This window comes from Plectropomus leopardus, chromosome 21 (assembly GCF_026936395.1).
Source record: "Plectropomus leopardus strain MGB_pleo_1.0 chromosome 21, ASM2693639v1, whole genome shotgun sequence".
In the NCBI taxonomy this organism is placed as follows: domain Eukaryota; kingdom Metazoa; phylum Chordata; class Actinopteri; order Perciformes; family Serranidae; genus Plectropomus; species Plectropomus leopardus.
In genome coordinates this window covers 28669322-28693846 of record NC_142196.1, presented here as the reverse complement: position 1 = coordinate 28693846, position 24525 = coordinate 28669322, and the positions used below count along the sequence as shown (strand labels likewise).

Sequence of the window (24525 nt, the reverse complement as noted above, 5' to 3'; positions counted from 1 at the left end):
CCTCAGAGGGCTTTACAGTGTACGACATCCCTCTGCCCTTAGACCCTCACATCACCCGAGGAAAAACTCCCAAAAAAGAACCCCTGAAACGGGGGGGGGAAAAAAAAGGAAGAAACCTCAGGAAGAGCGGTAGAGGATAGTGAGGGATCCCTCTTCCAGGACGGACAGACGAGCAATAGATGTTGTAAATAGCAAATGAAATACAATAGAGAGGTGTGTGTGGTAGATGAATGCTCTGGTTCCTAACCTACTTTTGGAAATTTTGGGAACCACAAGTAACCCTGCATTTTCAGAGCGCAGTGATCTTGAGGGTTGGTAAGGAACTATGAGCTGTGACAGATAGGATGGAGCCTGACCATTTAGACCTTTGTAAGTAAGGAGGAGGATTTTAAATTCAATCCTGGATTTCACAGGGAGCCAGTGCAGAGAAGCTAAGTGTCACCCAATTCTCAATCTATCGCTATATATGGCACTTCCAACTAGGGTAGGGTCAGGAAATCCATCAGGGAGGGTCCCCGCAGCCAAGGGTCAACATATATCGTAGAAGGCTGTGACACCTTCCGCCTCTGCCTTTTGGGTGTCTCTGTGCGCTTCCTTCGCTGAGATACGGCCCTTAACGAGGCAAAGGTTTGCAAACTTTGGCACCCCCTAGTTAAGAGGGGGAATGGCACAGAGCGCCAATTTTGACACGGCCTTGTTCAGCGCGCCGAGACCTTTCCGTAGATGCCTGGGTTGTCTCCCTCGGGCCAAATCCAGTCGAGTTGCTCCGTCCCCACTGCGAGTCATATGTTTGATGCTATTTAAATGCATCATCTTGACAAAGAGGGATATAGCTCGACTTTCCTGGCTCTGGGGGTGGAGAGCAGTCAACACCAAGCATAAGCAGTCAACTAACAATTTTATTTTAATAGCAAACACGTCTGACATAATTCTTCCATTTTCACATTTAGGCCCCATTATCGCTGCGGTAAGGAAGATAGATCCATTTCTCAATCTAAATTCCAATTCTAATTGACCCCATTCAAATTTATTCGTGGTGCTCTACTGCCACCCAGTGGACACAGAATTTGGAAGTTCCAAATTCCGAATTTCAATCTAATAGAATGTGTTTTGGATTCCAATTCCAAATTACATTCAAAATGGGGGGGGGGGCAGGGGGGCAGGGCAGGCCCGGATCAGGTGGAGCTGGATGGAGTGTGCACTGACCCCACCACCATTTCTGGATGGTGGTGGAGTCCAACATTTCCATTTTCCTAACCATTATAACAGTTGTCTTTGGGTATGGACATTACTCCAAGTGGTTGTTTCCATTACTGGGGTTTAACTTTTCACGCACTTGTGCCCCTCTAATTTAAGACTGTTTCTTTAGGTTTTTTTATACCATTTTATGTCTCCTGTTGTTTGTCACTTTTCTGCCCGGTCGGGGTCTTTCTGTCTGCTGCATACCTTTGAGTCCCCATCTCAAACTGCCCAGTCGAAGGAGGAGTTTGGGGGTCATTGTGATACTTTTATACTTCTAATCCTAACCCTGATCCTTATGTTAAATGGAAAAAATGCTGACTCTCAGTCTGCTAAATAAATGTATTTTTATTTTCACATAGTCATGTTTTGGTTCCAATATTCACAAGACAGTTAACAGATACTATCAGTCAGACAATAAAGATTCATCACAACACAATCTCACCAGTATTCTTATATTTGTTTGAAATATTTGCATTTAGTTACAGTTTTCTGTCAATAGGGGGCGACATGGATTACATAATTCCAGTGTCATGTTGTCACTTTAACACTTAATGATTTCCGTTATTTTGCCAACTGGTTTGCTGAACCAGCACTGATGGACACCTCCATCACTCTGCTGTCAGCTGTTTCACAGAGGTACCTTAGCTCTGATAACAATGACCACAGGCTGAGTGAGTCGAAAACCAGCGCTAACGTGGATCTGACATGAAGCACACACAGCGCAAAAATACAGCTCACACAGAACTTACCCATAGCTAATATTATGCTAAGCTAAGCTAAGAGCTGGCGTGGAGCTAATTTAGCTAATGAAAGCTGATGCAGCACCAATATAGAGTTCACATAGTGCTAATTTAAAGATGAAGTAGAGCTAAAATACAACCGACATGAAGCTAATATAGAGCAAAGTACACTTTACTTCATGCTAACGAAGCGCTAACATTGAGCTAATGTACCATGGAGCTAATTAAGTGCTGATTTTAGCCGACACAAAATCAACACACGAAGGTTACATTTAGAGAAAAAGTGAAGCTGTTAAACTCTTTAAAAAATAATGCTGCAGAATCAGGTAATTTTCTTGTACTTTTTACTGGTTTCTTGCCTTTCTTTTTCAGATGGTCATTACCTTCTTACCGTGGATTTTTTTTGTTTGTTTGTTTGTTTGTTTGTTTGTTTGTTTTTAAATCAAGCCAAATCGTGCAGGTTTCAAAGGGTTAACCACTTTTGACAACAGTGAAGTCTTTATTTTGAGAATTTAAACTTTAACAGAAAAAGCTGTTTGGGAAAAGTCTAAACTATTGTTTGATTAAAAAATGGTTAAAAAAAAATACAACAAAAACCTAGACTAAAGCCAACACTGAGCTAATTCAAGCTAACATAAAGCTAATGTATAGAGAACAGGCAACTCCGTTGTGGTGCAATGCATTCTGGTCATACTTTAGGATACGCCCTCCAAGGGAGATGGAAAACAACAATGGACCAATCAAAGAGCAAGAGCAACATACTCAGAGATGCTGAGGAGAAAGCAACGTAATACGACTTAGAGCAGTCAGGCCAACTTACGAGCGGAGCACCGACACGTTTCAGCAGTCCAGAAATTATAAACCTTTTGAGGTACATCTTCAGTTCACAAATAGACGGCTGCAGGACCTGCAGATTTTCAGAGGAAATGACCACAACATCGTCATTCACACAAAGTTAAGTCACCTTAGAAAAAAAATCATTCAGCAGTTCCTGTTGCAGTAATTAACGTTAGCTGTAAACACGGAGGGGACGGAAATGCATCTCATTTCATGAAAAATTATAATAACAAGAAAAGATCTAATTTTGAGAGCTTGTTATGATACTGCAGTGAATTTAGTTTCAAGTTGGAAAATTGACAGGTGTTCACTCTAGACCCTGCAGCCTCTTGTTTATCATCTTTTAAAAAAAACTTAAATTATATTAACTATATCAATATAAAATATAAGAAGCACAAAAAACAATCAAAACGAGGTGTGTTTAATTTGTTCAGTGGAAAAAAAGCTAACATTGTTGCATCGAGTAAACAGTTATTTATTGGTCTGCCCAAAGTCACAAGATTCTGTAATGACCTGATTAGGATCTCATAATATTGACATATTTTCTCATCATGACAAGATCTCATCTCGTCACCAGATGGGGTTTCAGTCCGTTGTTATTGGTTGTTTTTTTAATCATTTGTTTGAAACGAGTAACAAACACAGTAAACGCCGGCAGAGCTGCAGTGGAGTGACTGCGTCACAGTGAAGCTTGTGTTGACTGAACTCACCTTTGTGAAAGTGAACACACAAACATGCGCCTGAAAATGTTGTTGAATGTTTGTCTTACTGCAGATTCTCATGATGCCATGTGACTCCTTTTTGGCAAGTCGACGACTTGAGATCAGTTGTTTGTGCTGGAAAACTAAAATAAAAAGATTGAACTCCGTCAGCGTCACATTTCTGAGAACGTTTTGGCGGTGCTTTTCAAACTCAGCCGCGTCATCTCTGTCTCCTTTGAGGCTAATTGGCAGTTGGCTACCACTGTTTTGGTGCATTACTGCCACCTGCCAGTCGCCACAAAGTCTCACAATGCTTTGCACTCTCACTGCCGCCGATATCAAGACCGTATTCTGTTTAGTTAATGCAAAGCTAATGTGTAAAAAGAAATACTGCAGCTCGTCCTTTAAACATCATAGAAAAATAAATAAAAATAAGGAAATAAAATCAAAACTCCCTATATTCAAACGCCTGTCAGTCGACATGTCATCAACAGCATCCAGTCACTCTCGAGTGGGCAGGGCTTCATGTTACTTTACCACCAATCATCATGGCTGCCTGACCCCTTGTTATCCAGGACCTTTGCATAAAAGGTGCAGTAAAGAATTCCAGGTTCTCCACGATGTGACATTTCCCTGCAGTCATCAGTGATCAATACTGATCTATACTTCATAATTACACACATTTCAACACCAGGTTAGCTCCACCTCCTGCGGCACCATGCATCATTTCCTGTTTCTCAGAGCCTTCAAAATCAGAGTCAGTAAATGTTCCCGTTTCACTGAAGGTTCCTTCGTTCTCGAATGCAACATTTGGAGAACATTCTCCGGAGGTTTTCTGTATAACATCTGGAGAACGTTTGAGGAACCACATGCTCTGTCAGTGATGATGATCACAATAACGAATGTCCATGATCAAAAGTGTATTGATCGATGAGGTCAACGTCGTGTCCACTTGATCAGAGTCTCCGGTGATCGATACAGGAAGATGAGTTTGGCATAAAGCTCCTCCTCCAACTCCAGCTCACCTGTCTCTCTCACCTGAAACAGCAAACAGCCAATCAGATCACAGCACAGCCACCAATCAGATCACAGCACAGCCACCAATCAGATCACAGCACAGCAACCAATCAGATCACAACACAGCCATCGATCAGCTGGCTGGATGTATTGATGAAGTTCGGGTACCAGGAAGATGTCTGTGCAGAGTTTAAGGATGCGGTCGACACTCGGCAGCTCCTCGAACATGATGGAGTGACTAATCCCACTGAAGAACTCACGGACAAACTTCCCGATCACCAGAACCACAGACGCGTACAGGCCCATGATGCTGCGGGGCAGGGAAGGAGGGGGTGGTCAGTGCGGTACATTAGGATGAATGTAGTATTAACATGTGTTAAAGCAGTAGTAGTACTACAGTTACTGCAGTACTTCATGTACCCATATCCAGCCAGGAAGCCCAGACTTGGAGGACTGACTTTATCACTGAACACAAACAGCTGAAGCCCCGCCTCCCTCCTGTCACTCAGTGAAGCCCCGCCAACAATTGGCACCAGGCTGGCAGTTGGTTGGTCAACAATCCACCAGTCCTGGATATCTCGGCTCTGATTGGTCAACCGCTCCAGGGCCAGCAGGATGTCCTTGTAGCGGTTATCTGATTGGAGCAGAAAGATAAGTACTGCATGTCACCACAGAGTACTGCAGTACTTTGGGGTACCATCTGGTGTGCCGGTGTTTTGTCTCAGTAGAATCAGTCTTTTCAAGGATGAGAAGTGAAATCATACCTGTGTAAAGCTGCTCGATGGGTTTGGCATTGGAGTCGCTGGGCGCTCGAATAAAACATGGAAACACCTCCTGTATCACCCTGAAAACACACAAACGCACACAAAACACAATCAAGACAACAACTGCACACAACCCCGCCCACTACGCTTAACCAAAGCGGACACATTACCCCGTCCTCTACATATAGCCCCGCCCCTGAACTCACACGGGAATTGTCCTGGTCCCGTTCAGCAGCTGGATCAGCTCCAGGCGAGTCTGATCGTCCAGGTAGGTCACATGTTTACCTGAGGCAAGCTCCGCCTTCGCCCCCAGACTCAAGTTTCTGTTTGAAAACAAACAAACAAATTCCTGATGTTTGAAACAGCAAACAGCAAACTAATCTATCTTTTTGTTTGTTACTGCCGCTCGGGGCTGGGGGCAGCATGTGCCGGCTGGTAGACAGGGACAGGGACTCGCTGATCGGGCAGGTGTGAGGACACTCACGAGTCCTCAGCTGAGCACCCCGGAGCTGGAGCTCTCCCCAGGGAACAAGAGGTTTGCCTGATGATGATGCTGATTGATTGACAGTAACAGTAAGTATTTTACTGTAGTACCAATGATGTTAAAGCTGATTAGGTGACAGTAACAGTACATACTGTACTGTAGTATTAATGTTGCTGTTGATGACAATGATAGGGTGGCATATTGTACTTGCTCACTGTATTGCAGTATTGGCCTTAATGGTTCCGGTCCTGATGCTGCATCACTGTGACTGTTTCGACCTGATGATGTTCACCACACTTTAAATGTTTGAGGTTATCAGGAGCTGGTTTGTCCTTTTTAAGGCTGACCGGTTCATTTCAGGCTCTCAGGAGTTCTGCTGGACTCTGATGAACCTGCAGCTGAGGAGCTCTAAGGTGCAGCTCACCCTGAGAACACATTCATGTCATCTGCTGTATGTTTCTGTGTCATGTTGTTTGTGCTTTATGTATTTTTATTATATTTTTAACCCTTTGCTGCCACACAAACTGCCCTCTGGAACAAATAATAAAATGAGATGAATTAAACTGAAGTGAACATAGATGGATGATTATTGATTATTAATCAGCAGAGCGAAGCTCACCTCTGAATGGTCCAAGACACAGTCAGGGGGAAGTGGTCCAGGCTGAGCACCTGGCTCAGGTACTGCCTGCTGGGAGGACTAATGGTCCACAGGGAATTACTGCTGCCCTGCAGCTCTGCCACTGTCACGTCCTCATGACCATACGCCTCGAGAAACTGCAAGGCACTCTGGGAAATACAGGCCACACAGTAACTGGACTGAAAGTACAACATGTGCAGTCAGAGCAGCAGACAGAGCAGCAGTCAGAGCAGCAGACAGAGCAGCAGGAGACTCACCGGTGTGTAGCTGTAGCTGCTGGTCAGGAAGCTGAAGTCGTCCTCCGTCAGATCTCTCAGCTGATTCTGCTGTGCGCTCATCGTGAAGATCGGCTGTCAAACACAACAGTGAGTCAGTCTGACATCCACCAAAACCAGAACCTGCACCCAGACCTTCACCAAAACCAGAACCTGCACCCAGACCTTCACACAGCTGGGCGGGGCTCAGGTGAGTTTACCTGGAAGCCACCCAGCGTGATGGTCAGAGAGACGTCAAGCGGCCGGTTGACGACTCCGGCGACGGACTTAATAAGCGACATGAAGAGCAGTGGAAACCAGACGATACAGATCAGCAGCAGCACGATCAGACCACCCATCCCATACTTCACCACACGCTTCTTCTTCTGACCGCGAGGCTGTGGGTACCTCTGAGTACAAATACACACAGATAAATACAAATACACAGATACATAACAAATACATAAAGATACACAATAAATTCACATAAATACACAACAAATACTCAACAAATACACTAACATAAACACAACTTCTGACAGCGAGGCTGCAGGTACCTCTGAGTACAAATACACAACAAATATACATTAAAACACAAACACTTCTTCTAACTGCAAGAATGCCCGTAGCTTTAAGTACAAATACACACAAAATAGACAACAAATACACATTAATACAAAAACAGGTCTTCTGACTGCGAGGCTGTGGGTACCTCTGAGTACAAATGAACACAAATAAACACAGAGACACACAGGGACACACAGGGACAGAGACAGACCTTTTCTGACTCTCTCCAGCACTTTAAGACAAAGCAGTGGGCGTAGACATCCTCCACACAGATCCAGGAGGACAGAGACAGAGTGGTGTCTGTCCACACCCAGTCCATCACCGCTCTCAGCTCTGTCAGGAAGGGGACCAGACGAAAACTACAGGAGGACAGGTGGACAGACAGATAGAGACAGGGACAGGTAGAAACAGGGACAGGTGGAAAGGTAGAGACAGGGACAGGTGGAGACAGATGGGGTCATGGTGTTAATGTGGATAAACCTGACGTTATAGAAACAGTCTCGTGGTTGTGACCAACTCGTTGTCACTTGAAGTCGTCTTGTGGTGCCACTCTGTTGATGCCACTCAGTTGGTGCAAAAAATCGCAAAAAATTGTCTGGAGCAGCTGGACGGAGTCAGATGACAATGCGATTGGACTGAACTGGTGGCATTGTTATTGTACGCTGGCGTACGGCCTGATGACATCGGGTTTGTCATCATGGCATCACGTGACACCGTGGACAAACGGTACTGTCATGTGTGCACGAACGCTGGAGGACGGCGTCAGGTGATGATGCTGTCGATAATAACGTAAATTTGGAGTGTGACTGGGCTCTGGGTGTGAGAGGGACTGTGCCGACTGTCCTGCAGCAGTCTGCAATTTTTCCTACTCCTCACCATGATGACGGTCCGTGCTTCGAACACAGGGTCCGTGCTGCTTTCTGCATGCTGTGACATCTAACGGTGTCCCAGAGCATGAACAGCTGACACAGAAGTTTGCTGACAGAGTAGCACCACGTGACGAGTTCAGAGTGACAAGATGTTGCTGAGTCAGACTCCACCGTCTCTGCTACGCTAACAGCTGGACCTGAGGGGGATGGCCCCTGGGACAGGAAGTGACTTCCCCTGGGACAGGAAGTGACTTCCCCTGGAACAGGAAGTGACTCACCCCTGGAACAGGAAGAGGTTGAGGTAGTTGTAGCTCTTGGTCAGGAAGTTTCCCAGAACTCGAGTTGGGTAACCAGATCGAATCTGATAGGCTGACAGACTGAAGTACATGCACTTCACAAAGTACCAGAGCTGAGCCACCAGGTTCTGATTGAAACGCCTAGAGACAGACAAGTGGACAGACAGAAGGACAGGGGGACTGTTAAAGTTTTCTTTGGGGAGTTTTTCTGTCTCTGCCGTGAGGGTCAAAGTGCAGAGGAGACAGAGGACAGAGGATGACAGAGGGATGTCCACTGTAAAGTACTCTGAGGGACACTGTGAACTGCAAATAGCTTTAGAAATAAAACTCTGCTGACTGAAACAGAGCTGAAAGTGAAACTGAACTTCAACATCCAGAGTTTATTCAGCAGGTGAGCCGGAGATTAAGATGTTTTTTGGGTTGAGATTCAGGTATGTTTTGGGTGAGTTTCAGGTGAGTCTCAGGTGAGTTTTAGATGGGTTTCCGGTGAGTATCCGATAAATTTTCAGGTCAGTTTCAGGTAAATTTCGGGTGAGTTACCTCTCCGTCACTGTCGGCAAGATGAAGAACATCCAGAAGTGAATCCCAAACACCAAAATCACCTGGAAGACCAACTTCCCCAAAACTGTCTTCCTCAGATACAGAGCCCTGTCTATCACCATGGTTCCTGCAGACAGACAGGAGGACAGGAGGACAGTAAGACATCCGAACACACACACACAGAAGAGTTGACAGTGTGACATCAGAAAAAACAGACAGACAGGGGGACAGACAGAGAGACAGGGGGACAGTTAGACTTCCAATCACACAGACAGGTGGACAGTGAGATAGGTGGACAGATTAGGTGGACAGCCAGATGGACATACCAAACTGGATCAGAACCATCACCAGGAAAGCTTCAGGAACTTGGTCCTCTGAGAGGGAGGAAGTGATGTCAGCAGCTGCAGAGTGTTTCTGAGTCCACAAATGAAACAGATTTTAATGAAATTACACAATTATTCTGAAATTAATAGATTGTATGGACATTTTAAAAAGACTTAAGTAGAATTAAACTAATATTAATAGATGTAATACATTTAACAATATTTACAAGAATTTAACAGAATTTAATTGATTTATAGGAATTCAACAAAATTTATAGAATTTAAGAGTATTAAAACAATGTAATAGATTTAACAGAATCAAATAGAATTTAACAGAATTAAACCAAATTTAAAATATTCAATAGCATTAAACAAAATTAATGGAATTAAACTGTATTAAACAAAATTTAATTAATGTAATAGAATTTAAGAAAAGGAATAGAACTGAACAGAATTAAGGTGATTCGAGTTGCTGAGGTAAATTAAATAAAATTTTACTCCGAAGGCCCAGAAGCCGAAGACGATAATAATGAAGTCGACAGTGTCAGCGAGGAACATGAGGACATAAACGTCAGTGACGGCACTGTACTCTGGTTGGACAAGAGCTCTGAAGAAGTGATGGACGGGATGGTAGAGAGACAGACACCTGGAAGAGACAAAGGACAAACAGAGCGTCTTTTTCACCACTTTATATTACCTTTATAAATATACATTATCTACAAAAATGATGAACAGAAGTGAATATTTACATGTAACTTAGGGATGGTTTTCTATTTATGGGGTTGAGGTGCAGAAAGGGGGAGGACTTTTTATTTTGGCTTTAGGGGAGGGATGTGCACCATTAAATAGTTAGATGGTTTTATTTTACAGCCAATGCTTCTCAAAAAAATGTGTTTTCTTTAAAAATGTTGGCAAGTTTTTCTTTGGTTTTTTTTGTGATTTTAAAGAAAATAACTTTGAGTTTTGTTTTTATTTTTAATATGGAGAGATTTTTACAGAAAACATGGTTTCAGACCCGCCCGGCCCGCAGGGTTTGGACAGAGTGTCTTTTTCCTTTAAAGCACTAATGACTAAAACCTGAAAACAGAAAACTTCAGGCTATATTTAGTTTTCCAAAACTTTTCCAGGCTGAGAATTTGGTATTTACAAATTTCCATGACTTTCCAAGCTTTTCATGAGCGTTTCAACTTTGACTGAATTCACTGATGAAAACAATGAAAACAAACAGCTAAACATACAGAAAGTAAAATAATCACAAGTTCTAATTAATAGGTTCCCAGTAAGCACTTCTGGTTATCGTTTGAGATCCTTCATATCGATTCTGTCCATCGTCACGTCTGTCGGTAGACAAACTGCCTTCAGAGTTAGCTTCACAGTTAGCTTCAGAGTTAGCATACCTGCTGACCAAGTACTTCTTGGCTCTGATGAAGAGTTCTCGGAGTTTCTCCAGCAGCAGGTCGAACCTGCCGAGTGGCTGAGCTCCGGAGCTCACACTGCCTGAAAAACACACCAATAACTTTATTTATAGAGAATCTTTTAAAACAGAGTTCACAAAGTGTTTTGACAAGCAAAAAAAAAAAGCAGTACCGGTAAACTCAGGAGAGAATCTAACAAATCCAAACAGTCTTATTGAAGACGAGAGGAAAAAATCCAGCATGGAGTTCAGAGACCAAAAATACACAACACAGGACCCAACATGTTAGTAAAAATTAATGGAAATAAAAAGAGCAGAAACAACTAAATCAGTTCATCTTTGTCATTCTAACACAGAGTACACAGCGCCATGCAGCAGCTGGAAACTACTGTTTGAGAGCAACAACGAAAAATTGGTTTCCAGTAAAAAGTGTAAAGTCAGCTGATATCAAACAAATCAAGAAACACAGTTTTGGGCGCTGATTGTCTGTATGTTTTGTTCATGTTTCACAGAGTTGAACCTGAGCCACGCTGTGCTGCCATCACACCAATCATTCTAAATCCACGCAGCGTCAGCAGACCAGCTCACAAACCAGCAGAGAACTGATCCAGACTTCCTTCGAGTTTTCTACTTGTCAGTCGGGTTCAGGAGGTCCTCAGAGTTTTTCTTCTACCATCTGATGATCTTCTTAGTCCAGATCAACAGTCTGGACTGATCCTCCTCCTGAGCCCTCTGGTGGTCGCTCTGATCCTCTTTGGTAGAGGCTTTGGTTCAGTCTTCCTGATCCTTGTCTGCTGCTGCTGCTGGACTCACCTGAGAGAAGTCGTCCTTTAGATGACTGATGACCTTTTGTCCAGGACTCTGCAATGACTCGGATCTTTCAACAGCTTCTCTCTTTGCATCATGACAGCTTTTACGGCTCATTCAACAAATGTATTTGGATCAGAGGTTCTCACAGAGCAGGGCTCAGTCCTGGGGACACCGCTATTTCTCATGTGAATGATTTATGAATCGGGTCGACTGTTTTGGAACAGAATCGCTGCCTTTAGACCCCTGAGAGGGTTCGGTCAGTCGCAGATTGTGGAAGATTCACCTGTAACTCTGAGGTGTTAGACTCTACCTGCAGGAGAGCAGTGCTGGGTGGAGCTGGACCGCGTATGTCTCCTGCCTCGCCGCCGCAGCGTGCTGCTGGGGTCGCTTGGATCAACGGAGGTCGCAGTGCGACTATGGTCACCCTGGTTGTCTTGGTGATGGAGAGTGTCAGTCTCCAAGGCAACGTTCTGGTCCCACAGTCCATGGCACTGCAGAAAAGGTGAAGGAAGACAGAGTAATTAACAGCACCAAGTACCTCAGTGTCCCTTGGTGGTACTATAACTTGAAGTTTTTACCTTGAGTACTGGTCAGTGGTACTATAACTTGAAGTTTTACCTTGAGTATGGCTCGGTGGTAGAACAAAGCGAGTAGCTGCAGCAGGTCATACAGTACGTAGCCTTCCTTCTTCTCCACCCCCAGGATGTTGGGGGGGTGAAAGGGTTTGGAGCGGTCCACCTCCAGTTTCTGGTTGAAAGGAAAGAAACCAAACTGGAAGAAATACTTGATGACGATGGTGACCTGAGGACACAGACAGGCAGAGTGTAAGACATGGACCTGTGGACAGGTGAGTCATTAGAATGAACTATCAGCAGCAGAGTGAACCTCTGTATAGATGATGGCTGTCATCCAGAAGGTCTTGCTGGGTCGAGGAACGGAGAGCGTCGCCCACAAAAACACCAGAACAGGAAGGACCAATGTCAGACAGCTGGCAGACACCATGTGGTTCAACACGATGACGAGGTAACACACCGTCTCCGACCTGCCGGATGGATCGACAAAGCATATTAGAGACCGCAGACGACTCTGTACAGTTACCTGTGGTGCAGTTACCTGTGGTACAGTTACCTGTGTGTAGTTAAATGAGTGCAGTTACCTGTGATGCAGTTACCTGTGTATAGTTACCTGTGTGCAGGGCTCACCTGGCTGCAAGGATGTTGTAGATGGCGTAGCACAGCTGGAGCAGCTGGTGCTGCTCGCTGAAGAACCGGTCTGATGCCTCCAGCTCCTCGTCGTAGAAAGTTCTGAAACAGGGAGCAAGAATCAGCAGCAAGTCTGGGCAGGAGGATCTTGGGGACTGACCTGGGACTCACCTGTTCCTCAGCAGCTCACTGGCTGTCAGCTCCTGAGTGCAGGACACCGGTGGACAGGAATTGGAGGCGGAGTCGCACAGGAAGTCACTCGTCTCCCCCAGAGTCTGGGCCAGCTGCTGCCTCCTGAATCCCTCTTCCTCCTGCTGCAGGTCCAGGCCCAGAGCCAGGCTGTAGGAGGGGGGGAGGAGCAGGGAGCAGGGGGAGGTGGGGAAGGAGGTGCTGGTGTGAGTTGGCTGAGTGTCAGCAGGAAGCTGCTGGTTTGTTTCCTCGGCACTGTTCAAACACACAGAGAGATGAACATGAAGCCACTGACCAGAGACAAAAGGAGAACTTAAGTAGTCCTGAAGGAGGACGGACCTGCTCCTCCTGCTCCTGCTGTCCTCCTCTGAGGATGATGATGTCTGGACTCTCTCCATCCTGGACAGTTTGGGTCTCTGTCTTTGGCTGGTTTTAGTCACCAGGCATTCTGGGTCACCGTCTGCTGTCCCCGTCACTGGTTTCACTCCTGAAGACTCAGCTGGTTCAACCAGATGGTCTCCTCCTGGTTCTGGTCCTCTGTGCTGTGGATCTCCTTCTGAAACAGGTCCTTGTCCTGGTATATGAGGATAATCTTCTTCTGATTCTGGTCCTGGCTCTGGTTCTATTTCATCAGAGCTTTGTCCACCTGGTTCTGGTTCTGCTTCTGTGTTTGGAGGATCTCCTGGAACTGGTCGTATTTTACCTGGATAATCTCCTCCTGGTTCAGGCTCTGGTTTCCTGTCTGGTCTCTGACCTCCTGTTTCATTTTCTTCAATGTCTGGACTTGCTGCCTCTTCTTCTTCCCTCCCAATCTCTGCTGAGGTCTGCCCCTCAGCCTTGTGGGTACTGTAGTTCAGGCCGGACTCTCTGGAGGTTTTCAACATCTGTTCTTGGTAGTAAACATGGATTGCCTCCCTGGTGGGAACGTTACCCTAAACAAAAAAATAAACAAACAAACAAAAACAATTCAACTCCACTGATGACTCATCCATCTAAGTTGTAGTTCTTACGCCTCTTCCTGCTGCGGCGGTCTTTGGTCCTAGACGTGTACCTGCTTGGCCTGCTGTGTTAGCATGCAGCGCTCAATGCGGAGGACGGTGGAGATGTCGATGTGTTCCTGACACAGACCACCGAGCCAGGTGGTCAGAGAATCCAACAGTGCCGACAGAAGAACCCAGCAGAACCGCAATGTGTTGGAGAACCGATGCAGAACCGTCTCTGAAACCAAAACAACACCCGAGTTACAGTTCTAGATCCAGATGAACTTCCCAGCCAGCAGGGAACATTCCCACAAACACACAGACCTCCTCACACACTGAACAGTCCTCAATGGTTTGACCTCCTACCTGGTCCCTCCTCTCTGTCCTCGTCTTCTCTATCGTCCTCCGTCTCCTCTGTCACCTCCATGACTCCTGCCAAAGGACAGCAGTCACAGTTAGATGTTACAGCGATATGCAGATGACACTCAGCTTTACATTTAGGACCTGTGGATGACAGCAGCACTTTGGACTCAGTGTCTCAAGGACTCCCTGTTTCCAGGGCATCCTGTCTAAAATGTTTTTTGGACCGAGAAAATTGACATCATCAGCATCTGGACTTGCACAGATGTGGGCTGGATGGCACCTATCTGTTTGTTGTCTGCTGCTTTTATCATTTACATAAACACACCCTATAACTTGACCCTGATTTACAAAAAGTGAATAAAATTCCATAAAAAATGACACAAAAACAACAGAGAGACACACTGCACTATGATCAGAGGACATTCAGAGGACATTCAGACATTCAGAGGAAGGCAGACAAGAGTTCAGGTGGAATGGATTTTTACAGATTTCACCTTTTAAAGATTTTTTTTGTGGAGAAATCTGAGCAGCAGAGGGATCCGTCTACACTTTGAAAATAGTCACTGAACAGATTTTAGGTCCTGCAGCACTTTTCAGCTCCACTGAGTCCAGATTTAACACTCACACATCTTTTCTGCCCTGCTGCTCCAACAGCAATCTGAGACTTCTGCTCCAAAAGCTCCCAAACAGACAGAGACCTCCAGCCAACAGCTTCCTCTGGACACCGCTTTGCAGCCTGCTTCCACACGCCTCCTCTTCTGTCCTCACCTCCTCCCCCTCTGTCCTCACCTCCTCCTTCTCTGTCCTCACCTCCTCCTCCTTCTCTGTCCTCACCTCCTCCTCCTTCTCTGTCCTCACCTCCTCCTCCCCCTCTGTCCTCACCTCCTCTCTTCTCTTCCTTCCTGCTCCTTCGCTCAGATGAGTTCTTCTTCCACAGTTTCTTCTGGTTGCTTCGAGCTCTCATCGCTGTTCTGGAGTCTGTGATCCAGGCGTGATACACAAACTGAGAGACAGAGACATGGACAGCCAGATGGACAAAAAGAGCAGAGAGAGAGACGGACAGATAGTGAGACAGAGAGATAGACGGACAGAGAGAGTCAGACAGAGACAGAGAGAGACAGAGAGTCAGACAGAGAGAGACAGAGAGACAGACAGAGAGTGGACAGACAGTGGAAAGCATCAGTTGAGTAGTTTAATTCTTTCCTGTCCTAAATTTTGGGGAGGTGTGGTTGGGAATCTCACCTGGAAGGCTGATTTCTCAGGTAGCTGTTCCTCTTTCGTCTCCTCATCCTCCTTCGTCTCGTCCTCCTCCTCGCTGTCCGTCTCAAACAGGTAGTAGTCTCCACTCCTCACCACTGTGGACGGATGGAGGGACAGACAGGTCGTTACAGAGACACTCTGACGGCTGACGCTGATGATGTCAGAGGTCATGTGACTCACTGGAGGAGTGGTTTACCCAGGGCTGCCACCACTTCTTCTGCGGCTGCTTTCTGTTGTCCTGGCCTGTACACAGCCACGTCGTTACCACGGCAACGCATATAGCCACACAGGGCTATTCATACAGTATTTATATATGTACATATGTGTGTGTGTGTTTCAGACCGTCAGTATGGAAGTTGTCTTGGGTCAAACTCAACATCTTCTCTTTTCCTCGGCGGAACTTCTGCTGTCGGGATTTGATCCTCTCCATCCTGAACAGACAGGACAAACACAGACGGATGCCATCCTCAAAAATTATTTTCAAAGTCCATCGCCTGCTTTAATGTGCCTGTGTGTCCAAAGGTTCCTACTGTCTTTTCAGCAGGTTCATGGACGTCTTCTCCACTTCCAGTCTCGCTCGGACAGCCTTCACTGTGGACGCCTCAAAGAGCTCTGCCCCCCTGCAGCACGCGCACACACACACACACACACACACACACAAACACACACATTATCAACATGTACAAGGTAGATTTATTTGTCATGTTTTGGACATAGTTTAAAATAATGAAATTAAAATTAGTCCTTAAATCCTGCTGCATCTTGTGGGAACTAGTGATGCTCTGTAGATGGTACCAGTGATGCACTTCATCAGGATGGGGGTAAGAGCCGCAGGACGGTAGTCATTAAGACTGGACACAGCAGACTTTTTAGGTACAGGAACGATGATGGCTATCTTGAGGCAGGAGGGAACAGTCTCTTGTGAGAGTGAGGTGTTAAACATGTCAGTTATAACATTAACAAGCTGATCAGCACAAGTTCTTAATATGCATCCAGGAATATTATCTGGACCGGCAGCTTTGTTTATATTCATTCTCAGCAGGAGTTTTCTCACATCTGCTGTGAGGAGCTCCAAGAGAGCGTAAAATGTGGTCAGCTCATCCGGCAGCGTGGCCTCAATATGATGGGGCGCTCCTGCTTCTGCAGCCTGTGACATTTTGAATCGCCTGCCACATATCTTTAGTGCTGTTGCTGTTGAGGTCTCTCTCCAGTCTCTGCTGGTGTCTCTTCTTGGCCTCCTTAATGCCATCTCTCAATCGTGCTCTGGCGATGATGTGTGTGTCCCTGTTCCTTACTGAAAGGCAGCTTGTTTTGCTCTGAAAAGAGCCCTCAGCTCCCCATTCATCCAGGCTTTCTGTCATTGTAATCAGCACGTCATCAACGCTGATATCTGACATCACTGAAGATGCAGATTCTTCAGACTGATGCTGTTTTCTGAGTGTCAAAAAAACAGTCCTGAACAGCTGCTGAGTCTGTCCACACTTTAACATGTGACTGTGAGTGTATGTGTGTACCTTGAGGCCAGTAGTTGTGTGTTTTGGAGGTCCAGGACCACATACAGGAAGTAGTGACTCCTGAAGACTCGCCGCTGCAGCAACAGGAAACAGAAACACACGCCATCCCAGATGATTCCCGCCTCGTCGCTCGGCAACTCGCATTGTTTACTGCTCTGCTGCTCCGCTGCAGGAGGGTACACGTCAACACAGAGACAGAGGGACAGAGAGGCAGGTCAGAGACAAAGAGATAGACAGAGGGCCAGACAGATTGACAGACAGGTGTCGTCCTCACGTTTGGTGTATCCTTTGATGGTGCAGGCCAGACTGAAGAGCTGAATCAGCCAACAGTGATTCAACACCAGAGACTTAATGAAGCCGCAGGCCAGGACCTGAGACATGGGGACACACAGGGGACACACAGAGGACACACAGAGGACACACGGGACGGGTCAGCTGAGACACCACTACTTTCACTGGTGTAACTGGCATGACTGATTTAACCCTTTAGACCATATGACTTTCCTGAGCGTTTGTGTGACAGCGTCTGCGCGTCGTACCGACAGGATGTTCTTCATGGTGATGACGAAAATGTTGTATCCAATCAGACAGTCCCAGTAAAGCAGGATGGATCGGACTGGTTTCAGCAGCAGGTCTCCGCCCACCAACAGGAAGTAGAAACACGCTACTAGGTAGCCCATACAGAAGATACTGATCCTAGAACAGGATGTAGAAACACGCCGCCTGACTACAGACATAAATACAATTTGTTACTTTCCCAGGTTTTCCATGACGCCTGGAAACAGCTCATTGCATCAGTTCAGAAATGGAAACATGGAGATTTTTTATTATTTTTATTTAGAGAAAATGCACTTCCTGTTTCCTGTTGTCTGTTTACAAATATGACCAACATGGCGGCCCCACTTACCATCTTTACTTTATATTTTGGATTTCATTAAGTATTTCACTCAAGTTTTATTTCTTTATTTATTTTTTCATTTTGGAGTCCTCAGAAATTTAATTTGTGTGTTTTTTGTTAGGGTTTAATCTCCCATTTTCCAGATTAATCTAAATTCAATTTAGAATTTGAGTTTTAATCCCGAATTTCTGTGTTTGACAGGACAACAACCAGTTAGCTGCTTCATTTCCTATAAATGTCTTTTTTTCATTTCCAGATCGTCTGATTGATTTAAAACATGAGCAAAACAGTTTTTATTCAGATGTTGTGACTGGAGTCTTCAGGTTTTACCAGCGAGACACTGTGACATCTCTGTGGCAAACATGAGCAGAACAGTTTTTATTCAGATGTTGTGACTGGAGTCTTCAGGTTTTACCAGCGAGACACTGTGACATCTCTGTGGCACCACCCCTCACCTGGTCGTCCCGGTGATGAAGATGACGGTGAGGACGAACCAGAACATGTAGCTGAAGACCATCACTTTCATCATGTCCAGGTAGGACCTGCACACAGAGGACAGACAGGTGGACAGAGACAAAGACCAGAGAGACAGAGACAGAGACAGAGAGACAGAAAGACAGACAGGTAAATGGACTATACTTGTATAGCGCTTTTCTAGTCTTATTGACCACTCAAAGCGCTTTAACACTACATGTCACATTCACCCATTCACACACACATTCACACACTGGTGGCCGAGGCTACCGTACAAGATGCCACCTGCAACCGCTGACCTTCTAATTAGAGGACGACCCGCTCTACCTCTGAGCCACAGCCGTTCAGGTGAACAGAGGACAGAGCTAACCTGCACAACATGAAGTCAGGGCCTGTGTTGAGACGGAGTTGTCTGACTGGGTCGGAGACCTGTCCATCGTCCTCATCCAGCTCATGGTTGTCTCCTGCGAGGATCTGGACGGAGGGCTGGAGCTCGTCCTCAAAGACCTGCAGCTGCAGCGAGGCCCCGAGGAGGAGCATGAAGTCATCTGAAAGGTCAGGAGACACTGCATGAGGACAGGACATCACCTGATGGACGATATGTGGACTCTGCTCTGACAGCTCGGTCAATGGACATGTTGGTGAGACATTTTCTGTCCTTTGAGAGGAACTGTCCTGCAGCTGAAACAAGGACACAATCGTCCAGAGTGAACACACAGCAGACAGAAACCTGAGACACCAGCTGGCAGAGACCAGTCCTGAGAAAATTAAATTCCCTCAGCGTGTTTTGAGATATCTCATTCAAAGGAACGGGCTGGACATACGGATGTGGTGACATATTGATGGACAATCCGAAAACAAAAGCCTCCGGAGGCATAAAACCTTGAGGCGCATCAGAAAGAAGACATCAGCTGCTAAACGATGTCTCAGTGAAAGGACACATGGCCAGAGGACCAGAGGAACAGCTGCTCCAGAGTGATGGAAGATTGCGGTTTAATTTTCACCACAGTGTCAAAAAAAAAGACAATCTGAACTCTTCAGGTTTGGACAGAAACCTGCAGCGCAGCGGGGGGGATCATGAGTCCCACCAGAGTCTCCTTGCTGACAGTAGTGACACCAACCAGTCACACCTCAGAAAGACGGGACATCATTTGGAGGCGGTCTCATCCCGAGCTGTGCCAATTCTGCATTGAAAACTTTGTTTCTGAAGACTAATCTCGAGACAGGGCCAAGTGAAGCAGGACGAGCCTCACTTGGACAGAAACAAATCTCTGAGGAGCACTCAGAAATAAAATGAGGACGGAGGACTCTAAAGACAGAGTGCTGATCATCAATAAAAGCTTAGCAGTAAACTTGTGGTTCATCGGACGCATCGCAGATACTTTTCTGACAAAAAAAGACGTTGACGCTGCATCAGCATCAAGACACCAAATGGTTCAGTGAGAGAGAGACGATACAAAGCGGTGTCTCCAGGGGGACAGACCAGACCTGCAGACCTCATCCTTTGTCCTACCTTAACCCTTAGGGACTGTTTGTTATTAACATGTCTGAGGAAACGTCACACATGTAGATGTAATCGAATAAATTCTTATGGGACCGTGCACTAGTGTGCAGACATTATTTGTTCTTTCACAGGTGTTTGTTTTTAACCCTAAGGGACCATCTGTCATTTGAATTCTGAAAATTAATGAATATTTGATATTTACGATTCGGACTGATGTTGGTTAAAAAATAAATTCAATAAAAGTAGGAAATCATATTAAAGTATAATACTTTCTAAAGCTTGCTTTTGTGCACAGAGTGATGTGAATGTGTGCAATAAAGCGGGCTGTAAAAGGTTAATCATCCTAACTGTCTGGGTTATGTTTGTATGTTTGAAGATTTCTGATTTTGAATGAGCAGCTGTAAAAGCTCAAAGTGTTGATGAAGCTGAACAATGAAGAGGAGGACGATCTCACAGAGGAGGAAGAGCGGGTTTGGTGGTGTCAGGTGATCAGGGAGGAAGAGCCACTTCACCACATTGGAGTCCATGTTGGCAGACGGCGGTCTCCATGGATAATCTGAGAACACAACCGGAACTTCATCAAATTTTAATTCACAACGAGCGTGTTTCACCGAAGATTTAACACGAAATGTTGTGATTCACGACGTCTTCAACTTCACAGATGTGATGGAAAAGTAAAAATTTTCCCTGTTAAGAAAAACTTTGTATAGGTGAATGTGTGCAGGTGGGTGTGCACAGGTGAATGTGTGCAGGTGCAGGTGAGTGTGTGCAGGTGAGTGTGTACAGGTGAGTGTGTGCAGGTGAATGTGTGCAGGTGAGTGTGTACAAGTGAGTGTGAGGGGTGAGTGTGTGCAGGTGAATGTGTGCAGGTGAGTGTGTACAGGTGAGTGTGTGCAGGTGAATGTGAGCAGGTGAGTGTGTGCAGGTGAATGTGTGTAGGTGAGTGTGTGCAGGTGAGTGTGTACAGGTGAGTGTGAGGGGTGAGTGTGTACAGGTGAGTGTGTGCAGGTGAGTGTGTACAGGTGAGTGTGTGCAGGTGAATGTGTACAGGTGAGTGTGTACAGGTGAGTGTGAGAGGTGAGTGTGTACAGGTGAGTGTGTGCAGGTGAGTGTGTACAGGTAAGTGTGTACAGGTGAATGTTTACAGGTGAGTGTGTACAGGTGAGTGTGTGCAGGTGAATGTGTGCAAGTGTGTGTGTACAGGTGAGTGTGAGGGGTGAGTGTGTACAGGTGAGTGTGTGCAGGTGAATGTTTACAGGTGAGTCTGTACAGGTGAGCGTGTAGTACCTGTGCAGGTAGCAGGAGGGAGTCCGATACACAGCACGTACTGGAAACACAACAGCCCTGACAGGAAGTAGCAGTACCTGGACCACACCGAGGCCATGTGCTTCCTGTTGCGCCGTGATAGGACGGTGATGAGGCCGAAGGCATGGCCTACAGCAAACAGATCCATCCGCTGACCAATCACATTGACAGCCAACAGGAAGCAGGTCTGAGGAGCAGGGAGGAAATATCTGTTAACGGGAAGACGTTAGCTTATTGCTAAGCTCCTGAGAATGCGTCTCACCTCCAGTCCAAACTTGTAGAAGAAATAGTTCAGGAGGTACTTAATGCAGCTCAGCACGCCGTCGTCAAGGTGACGCCTAGTGATGTCATGAAACAGTGTTCTGGTGGGGGGCGGGACTTCGTTACGGTGGAGACGGTAGAGCTCCTGGTGTCTGTAGACGGTCACCTCAAAGGCTAACATTCCCAACATCATCAGGTTATACTGTGGAGACAGGTTAGCATGATGCTAAGTTAGCTTAGCATCACGCTAAGGTAGGTTATCATGTTGCTAAAGTATCAGAGCTAACAGGTTAGCACGATGCATAGATAGTTTAGCATAATGCTTAGGCAGGTTATCCTGATGCTAAGTTAGCTAAGCATGATGGTTGGGTAGGTTAGCAACAAAGATGGTGCCACAGATGGCTGCCTCGGTGTGTTGGTGCGCACTGTTTTGTCTTGTTTTGTTTGTTAATTCTGTGTTTTGCCAGTTCTCTAAGAGCTCCTACACCAGAGAAGAGCTCATGAACATCAGGGCCTCAACCCCTGATGATTTTTTCCCGGAGTTTATTGCGCCTTCTGTGGATTTATTGGACATTCTGGTCAAAGGTGCACTCACTTTGGCTCATGCAGTGAAGCGCCGGAGGAGAGGGAGACACGCCGGTGCGCTTGTGCATCTCCGTAAGCGCGGACGTCGCACACCTTTACCTGGGATGTTTCTCTCCAACATGCGCTCACTGGGAAATAAACTGGACGAACTTCAGCTACTGTTGGGGAAGAACAGAGACTTCTCTTCATCTTCTGTTCTGTGCCTCACGGAGACGTGGCTGTGTGGAACGACACCGGACTCTGCGCTGCAGCTGGCAGGATTCCAACTCCTCAGAGCGGATCGCCACACGGAGCTGTCCGGCAAGATGAAAGGTGGCGGTATCTGTTTTTACACGAACAGTGGCTGGTGTAACGACGTGACAGTGATCCTTCAGCACTGCTCTCCTCATCTGGAATCTTTTATTATCAACTGCAAACCTTTTTATTCCCCCCGTGAGTTCGCTTCATTCATTCTGGTTGGTGTTTACATCCCACCGTCGGCTAACGTGCACGACGCTTCTTGCACGCTCGCTGACCAGATTCTCTGTGTGGAGCGGACCTACCCGGACTCTTTTGTCATTGTGCTTGGTGACTTTAATAAAGGTAACCTCTCACATGAACTCCCTAAATACAGACAGTTAATCAAATGTCTGACCAGAGAGGAGAACATTTTGGATCACTGTTACACCACATTAAGCGGTGCCTATCACGCCGTCCCCCGTGCTGCACTGGGACTCTCGGACCACGTGATGGTCCATCTGATTCCTACATACAGGCAGAAACTGAAGCTCTGTAAACCTGTTGTGAGGGAATCAAAACAGTGGACCAGTGGAGCAGTGGAGAATCTCCAGGCGTGTTTGGACTGCACTGACTGGGATGTTTTCCGGACTGCTACCAAAACTCTGGATGAGTTTACAGATGCTGTGACGTCCTACATCAGCTTCTGTGAGGACAGCTGTAACCCTAACCCTAACCCTAACCCTAACCCTAACCCTAACACGGACCAGGGTGAGTTATAACAATGACAAGCCCTGGTTCACAGCAAAACTCAGACAGCTCAGGTCAGACAAAGAGGCAGCTTTCAGGAGTGGGAACAGAGACGGTTTCAGAGAGGTAAAGTATGCGTTTAGCAAGGAAGTGAGAAGAGCTAAACGTTTGTACTCTGAGAAACTCCAACACCAGTTCTCAGCCGGTGACACTGCCTCTGTGTGGAGGGGGCTCAGGCAGATAACCAACTACAAACCCAGAGCCCCACAAGCTGCCAATGACTTGCGTCTGGCCAACAGCCTGAATGAGTTTTACTGTAGATTTGAAAGACAATGGGACAGTCCTGACTCCATCCCCCATCACACCTCTGACCAGCCACAACCCTCCACCTGCACCTCCCCCATCTCAGCAGGAGCTTCACCACAGCTGCCCACCTCAGAAGCTCCCAACTCATCCTCCCCCTCCCCCCCAGTGACACCTTTCTCCATCCAGGAGAAGGATGTCAACAGACTGTTCAAGAGGCACAACCCCCGCAAAGCAAGTGGGCCGGACTCTGTCTCTCCATCCACCCTGAAGCACTGTGCTGATCAGCTGTCTCCAGTGTTCACAGACATTTTCAACACCTCACTGGAGACATGCCACGTACCGTCCTGCTTCAAGGCCTCCACAATCATCCCTGTTCACAAGAAGCTGAGGACAACAGGTCTCAATGACTACAGACCCGTCGCCTTGACCTCTGTGGTTATGAAGTCATTTGAGCGCCTCATGCTTCCACACATCAAAGACATTACTGACTCACACCTGGACCCCCTACAGTTTGCCTACAGAGCCAACAGGTCTGTAGATGATGCAGTTAACTTGGCCTTGCATTTCATCCTCCAGCACCTGGACTCCCCAGGATCCTATGCCAGGATCCTGTTTGTGGATTTCAGCTCTACCTTCAACACAATCATCCCAGCTCTCCTGCAGGACAAGCTCTCCCAGCTGAACGTGCCAGACTCCACTTGCAGGTGGATCACAGACTTCCTGTCTGACAGGAGGCAGCATGTAAAGCTGGGAAAACACATCTCTGACTCCCGGACTATCAGCACTGGATCCCCTCAGGGCTGTGTTCTTTCCCCTCTGCTATTCTCCCTGTACACCAACAGCTGCACCTCCAGTCACCAGTCTGTCAAGCTCCTGAAGTTCGCGGACGACACGACCCTCATCGGGCTCATCTCTGATGGAGATGAGTCCGCCTACAGGAGGGAGACAGACCGTCTGGTGTCCTGGTGTTGAACAATCTGGAGCTCAACGCTCTAAAGACAGTGGAGATGATAGTAGACTTCAGAGGGAGCACAGCCCCACTCACCCCCATCACCCTGAGGGACTCTCCGGTGGTCACGGTGGAGTCCTTCTGCTTCCTGGGCACCATCATTACCCAGGACCTCAAGTGGGAGCTGAACATCAGCTCTCTTACTAAAAAAGCCCAACAGAGGATGTACTTCCTGCGGCAGCTGAGGAAGTTCAACCTGCCAGTGAAGATGATG

The 24525-nt window shown here is 46.6% G+C and overlaps 1 protein-coding gene across 3 annotated transcripts in view; it reads right to left on the bottom strand.

Moving 5' to 3' along the window:
• Positions 1 to 1569: 1569 nt before the first annotated feature.
• The window catches only part of LOC121949346 (piezo-type mechanosensitive ion channel component 2-like), a 39844-nt gene continuing 16888 nt past the window's right edge, over positions 1570 to 24525 (bottom strand). For 2 of the 3 annotated variants that reach the window (XM_088072228.1, XM_088072229.1), the window contains 35 exons: positions 21447 to 21647; positions 21167 to 21371; positions 20334 to 20435; positions 18746 to 18923; positions 18357 to 18443; positions 17543 to 17699; positions 17278 to 17374; positions 17004 to 17169; positions 16020 to 16109; positions 15832 to 15920; positions 15670 to 15732; positions 15472 to 15584; positions 15112 to 15232; positions 14233 to 14298; positions 13938 to 14104; positions 13226 to 13818; positions 12869 to 13141; positions 12698 to 12799; positions 12381 to 12537; positions 12114 to 12296; positions 11806 to 11986; positions 10669 to 10768; positions 9770 to 9917; positions 9275 to 9362; positions 8949 to 9075; positions 8391 to 8549; positions 7455 to 7602; positions 6898 to 7086; positions 6680 to 6772; positions 6405 to 6571; positions 5508 to 5624; positions 5302 to 5381; positions 4958 to 5171; positions 4706 to 4847; positions 1570 to 4558 (listed from right to left, as the gene is read on the bottom strand). In XM_088072228.1, the coding sequence (XP_087928354.1) occupies positions 4457 to 4558; positions 4706 to 4847; positions 4958 to 5171; positions 5302 to 5381; positions 5508 to 5624; positions 6405 to 6571; positions 6680 to 6772; positions 6898 to 7086; positions 7455 to 7602; positions 8391 to 8549; positions 8949 to 9075; positions 9275 to 9362; positions 9770 to 9917; positions 10669 to 10768; positions 11806 to 11986; positions 12114 to 12296; positions 12381 to 12537; positions 12698 to 12799; positions 12869 to 13141; positions 13226 to 13818; positions 13938 to 14104; positions 14233 to 14298; positions 15112 to 15232; positions 15472 to 15584; positions 15670 to 15732; positions 15832 to 15920; positions 16020 to 16109; positions 17004 to 17169; positions 17278 to 17374; positions 17543 to 17699; positions 18357 to 18443; positions 18746 to 18923; positions 20334 to 20435; positions 21167 to 21371; positions 21447 to 21647 (5265 nt within the window). In that variant the 3' untranslated portion in view covers positions 1570 to 4456. Of the gene's footprint in view, positions 4559 to 4705; positions 4848 to 4957; positions 5172 to 5301; positions 5382 to 5507; positions 5625 to 6404; positions 6572 to 6679; positions 6773 to 6897; positions 7087 to 7454; positions 7603 to 8390; positions 8550 to 8948; positions 9076 to 9274; positions 9363 to 9769; positions 9918 to 10668; positions 10769 to 11805; positions 11987 to 12113; positions 12297 to 12380; positions 12538 to 12697; positions 12800 to 12868; positions 13142 to 13225; positions 13819 to 13937; positions 14105 to 14232; positions 14299 to 15111; positions 15233 to 15471; positions 15585 to 15669; positions 15733 to 15831; positions 15921 to 16019; positions 16110 to 17003; positions 17170 to 17277; positions 17375 to 17542; positions 17700 to 18356; positions 18444 to 18745; positions 18924 to 20333; positions 20436 to 21166; positions 21372 to 21446; positions 21648 to 24525 lie in introns of those variants that run through there. The other variant, XR_015775411.1, reaches the window with a different exon arrangement.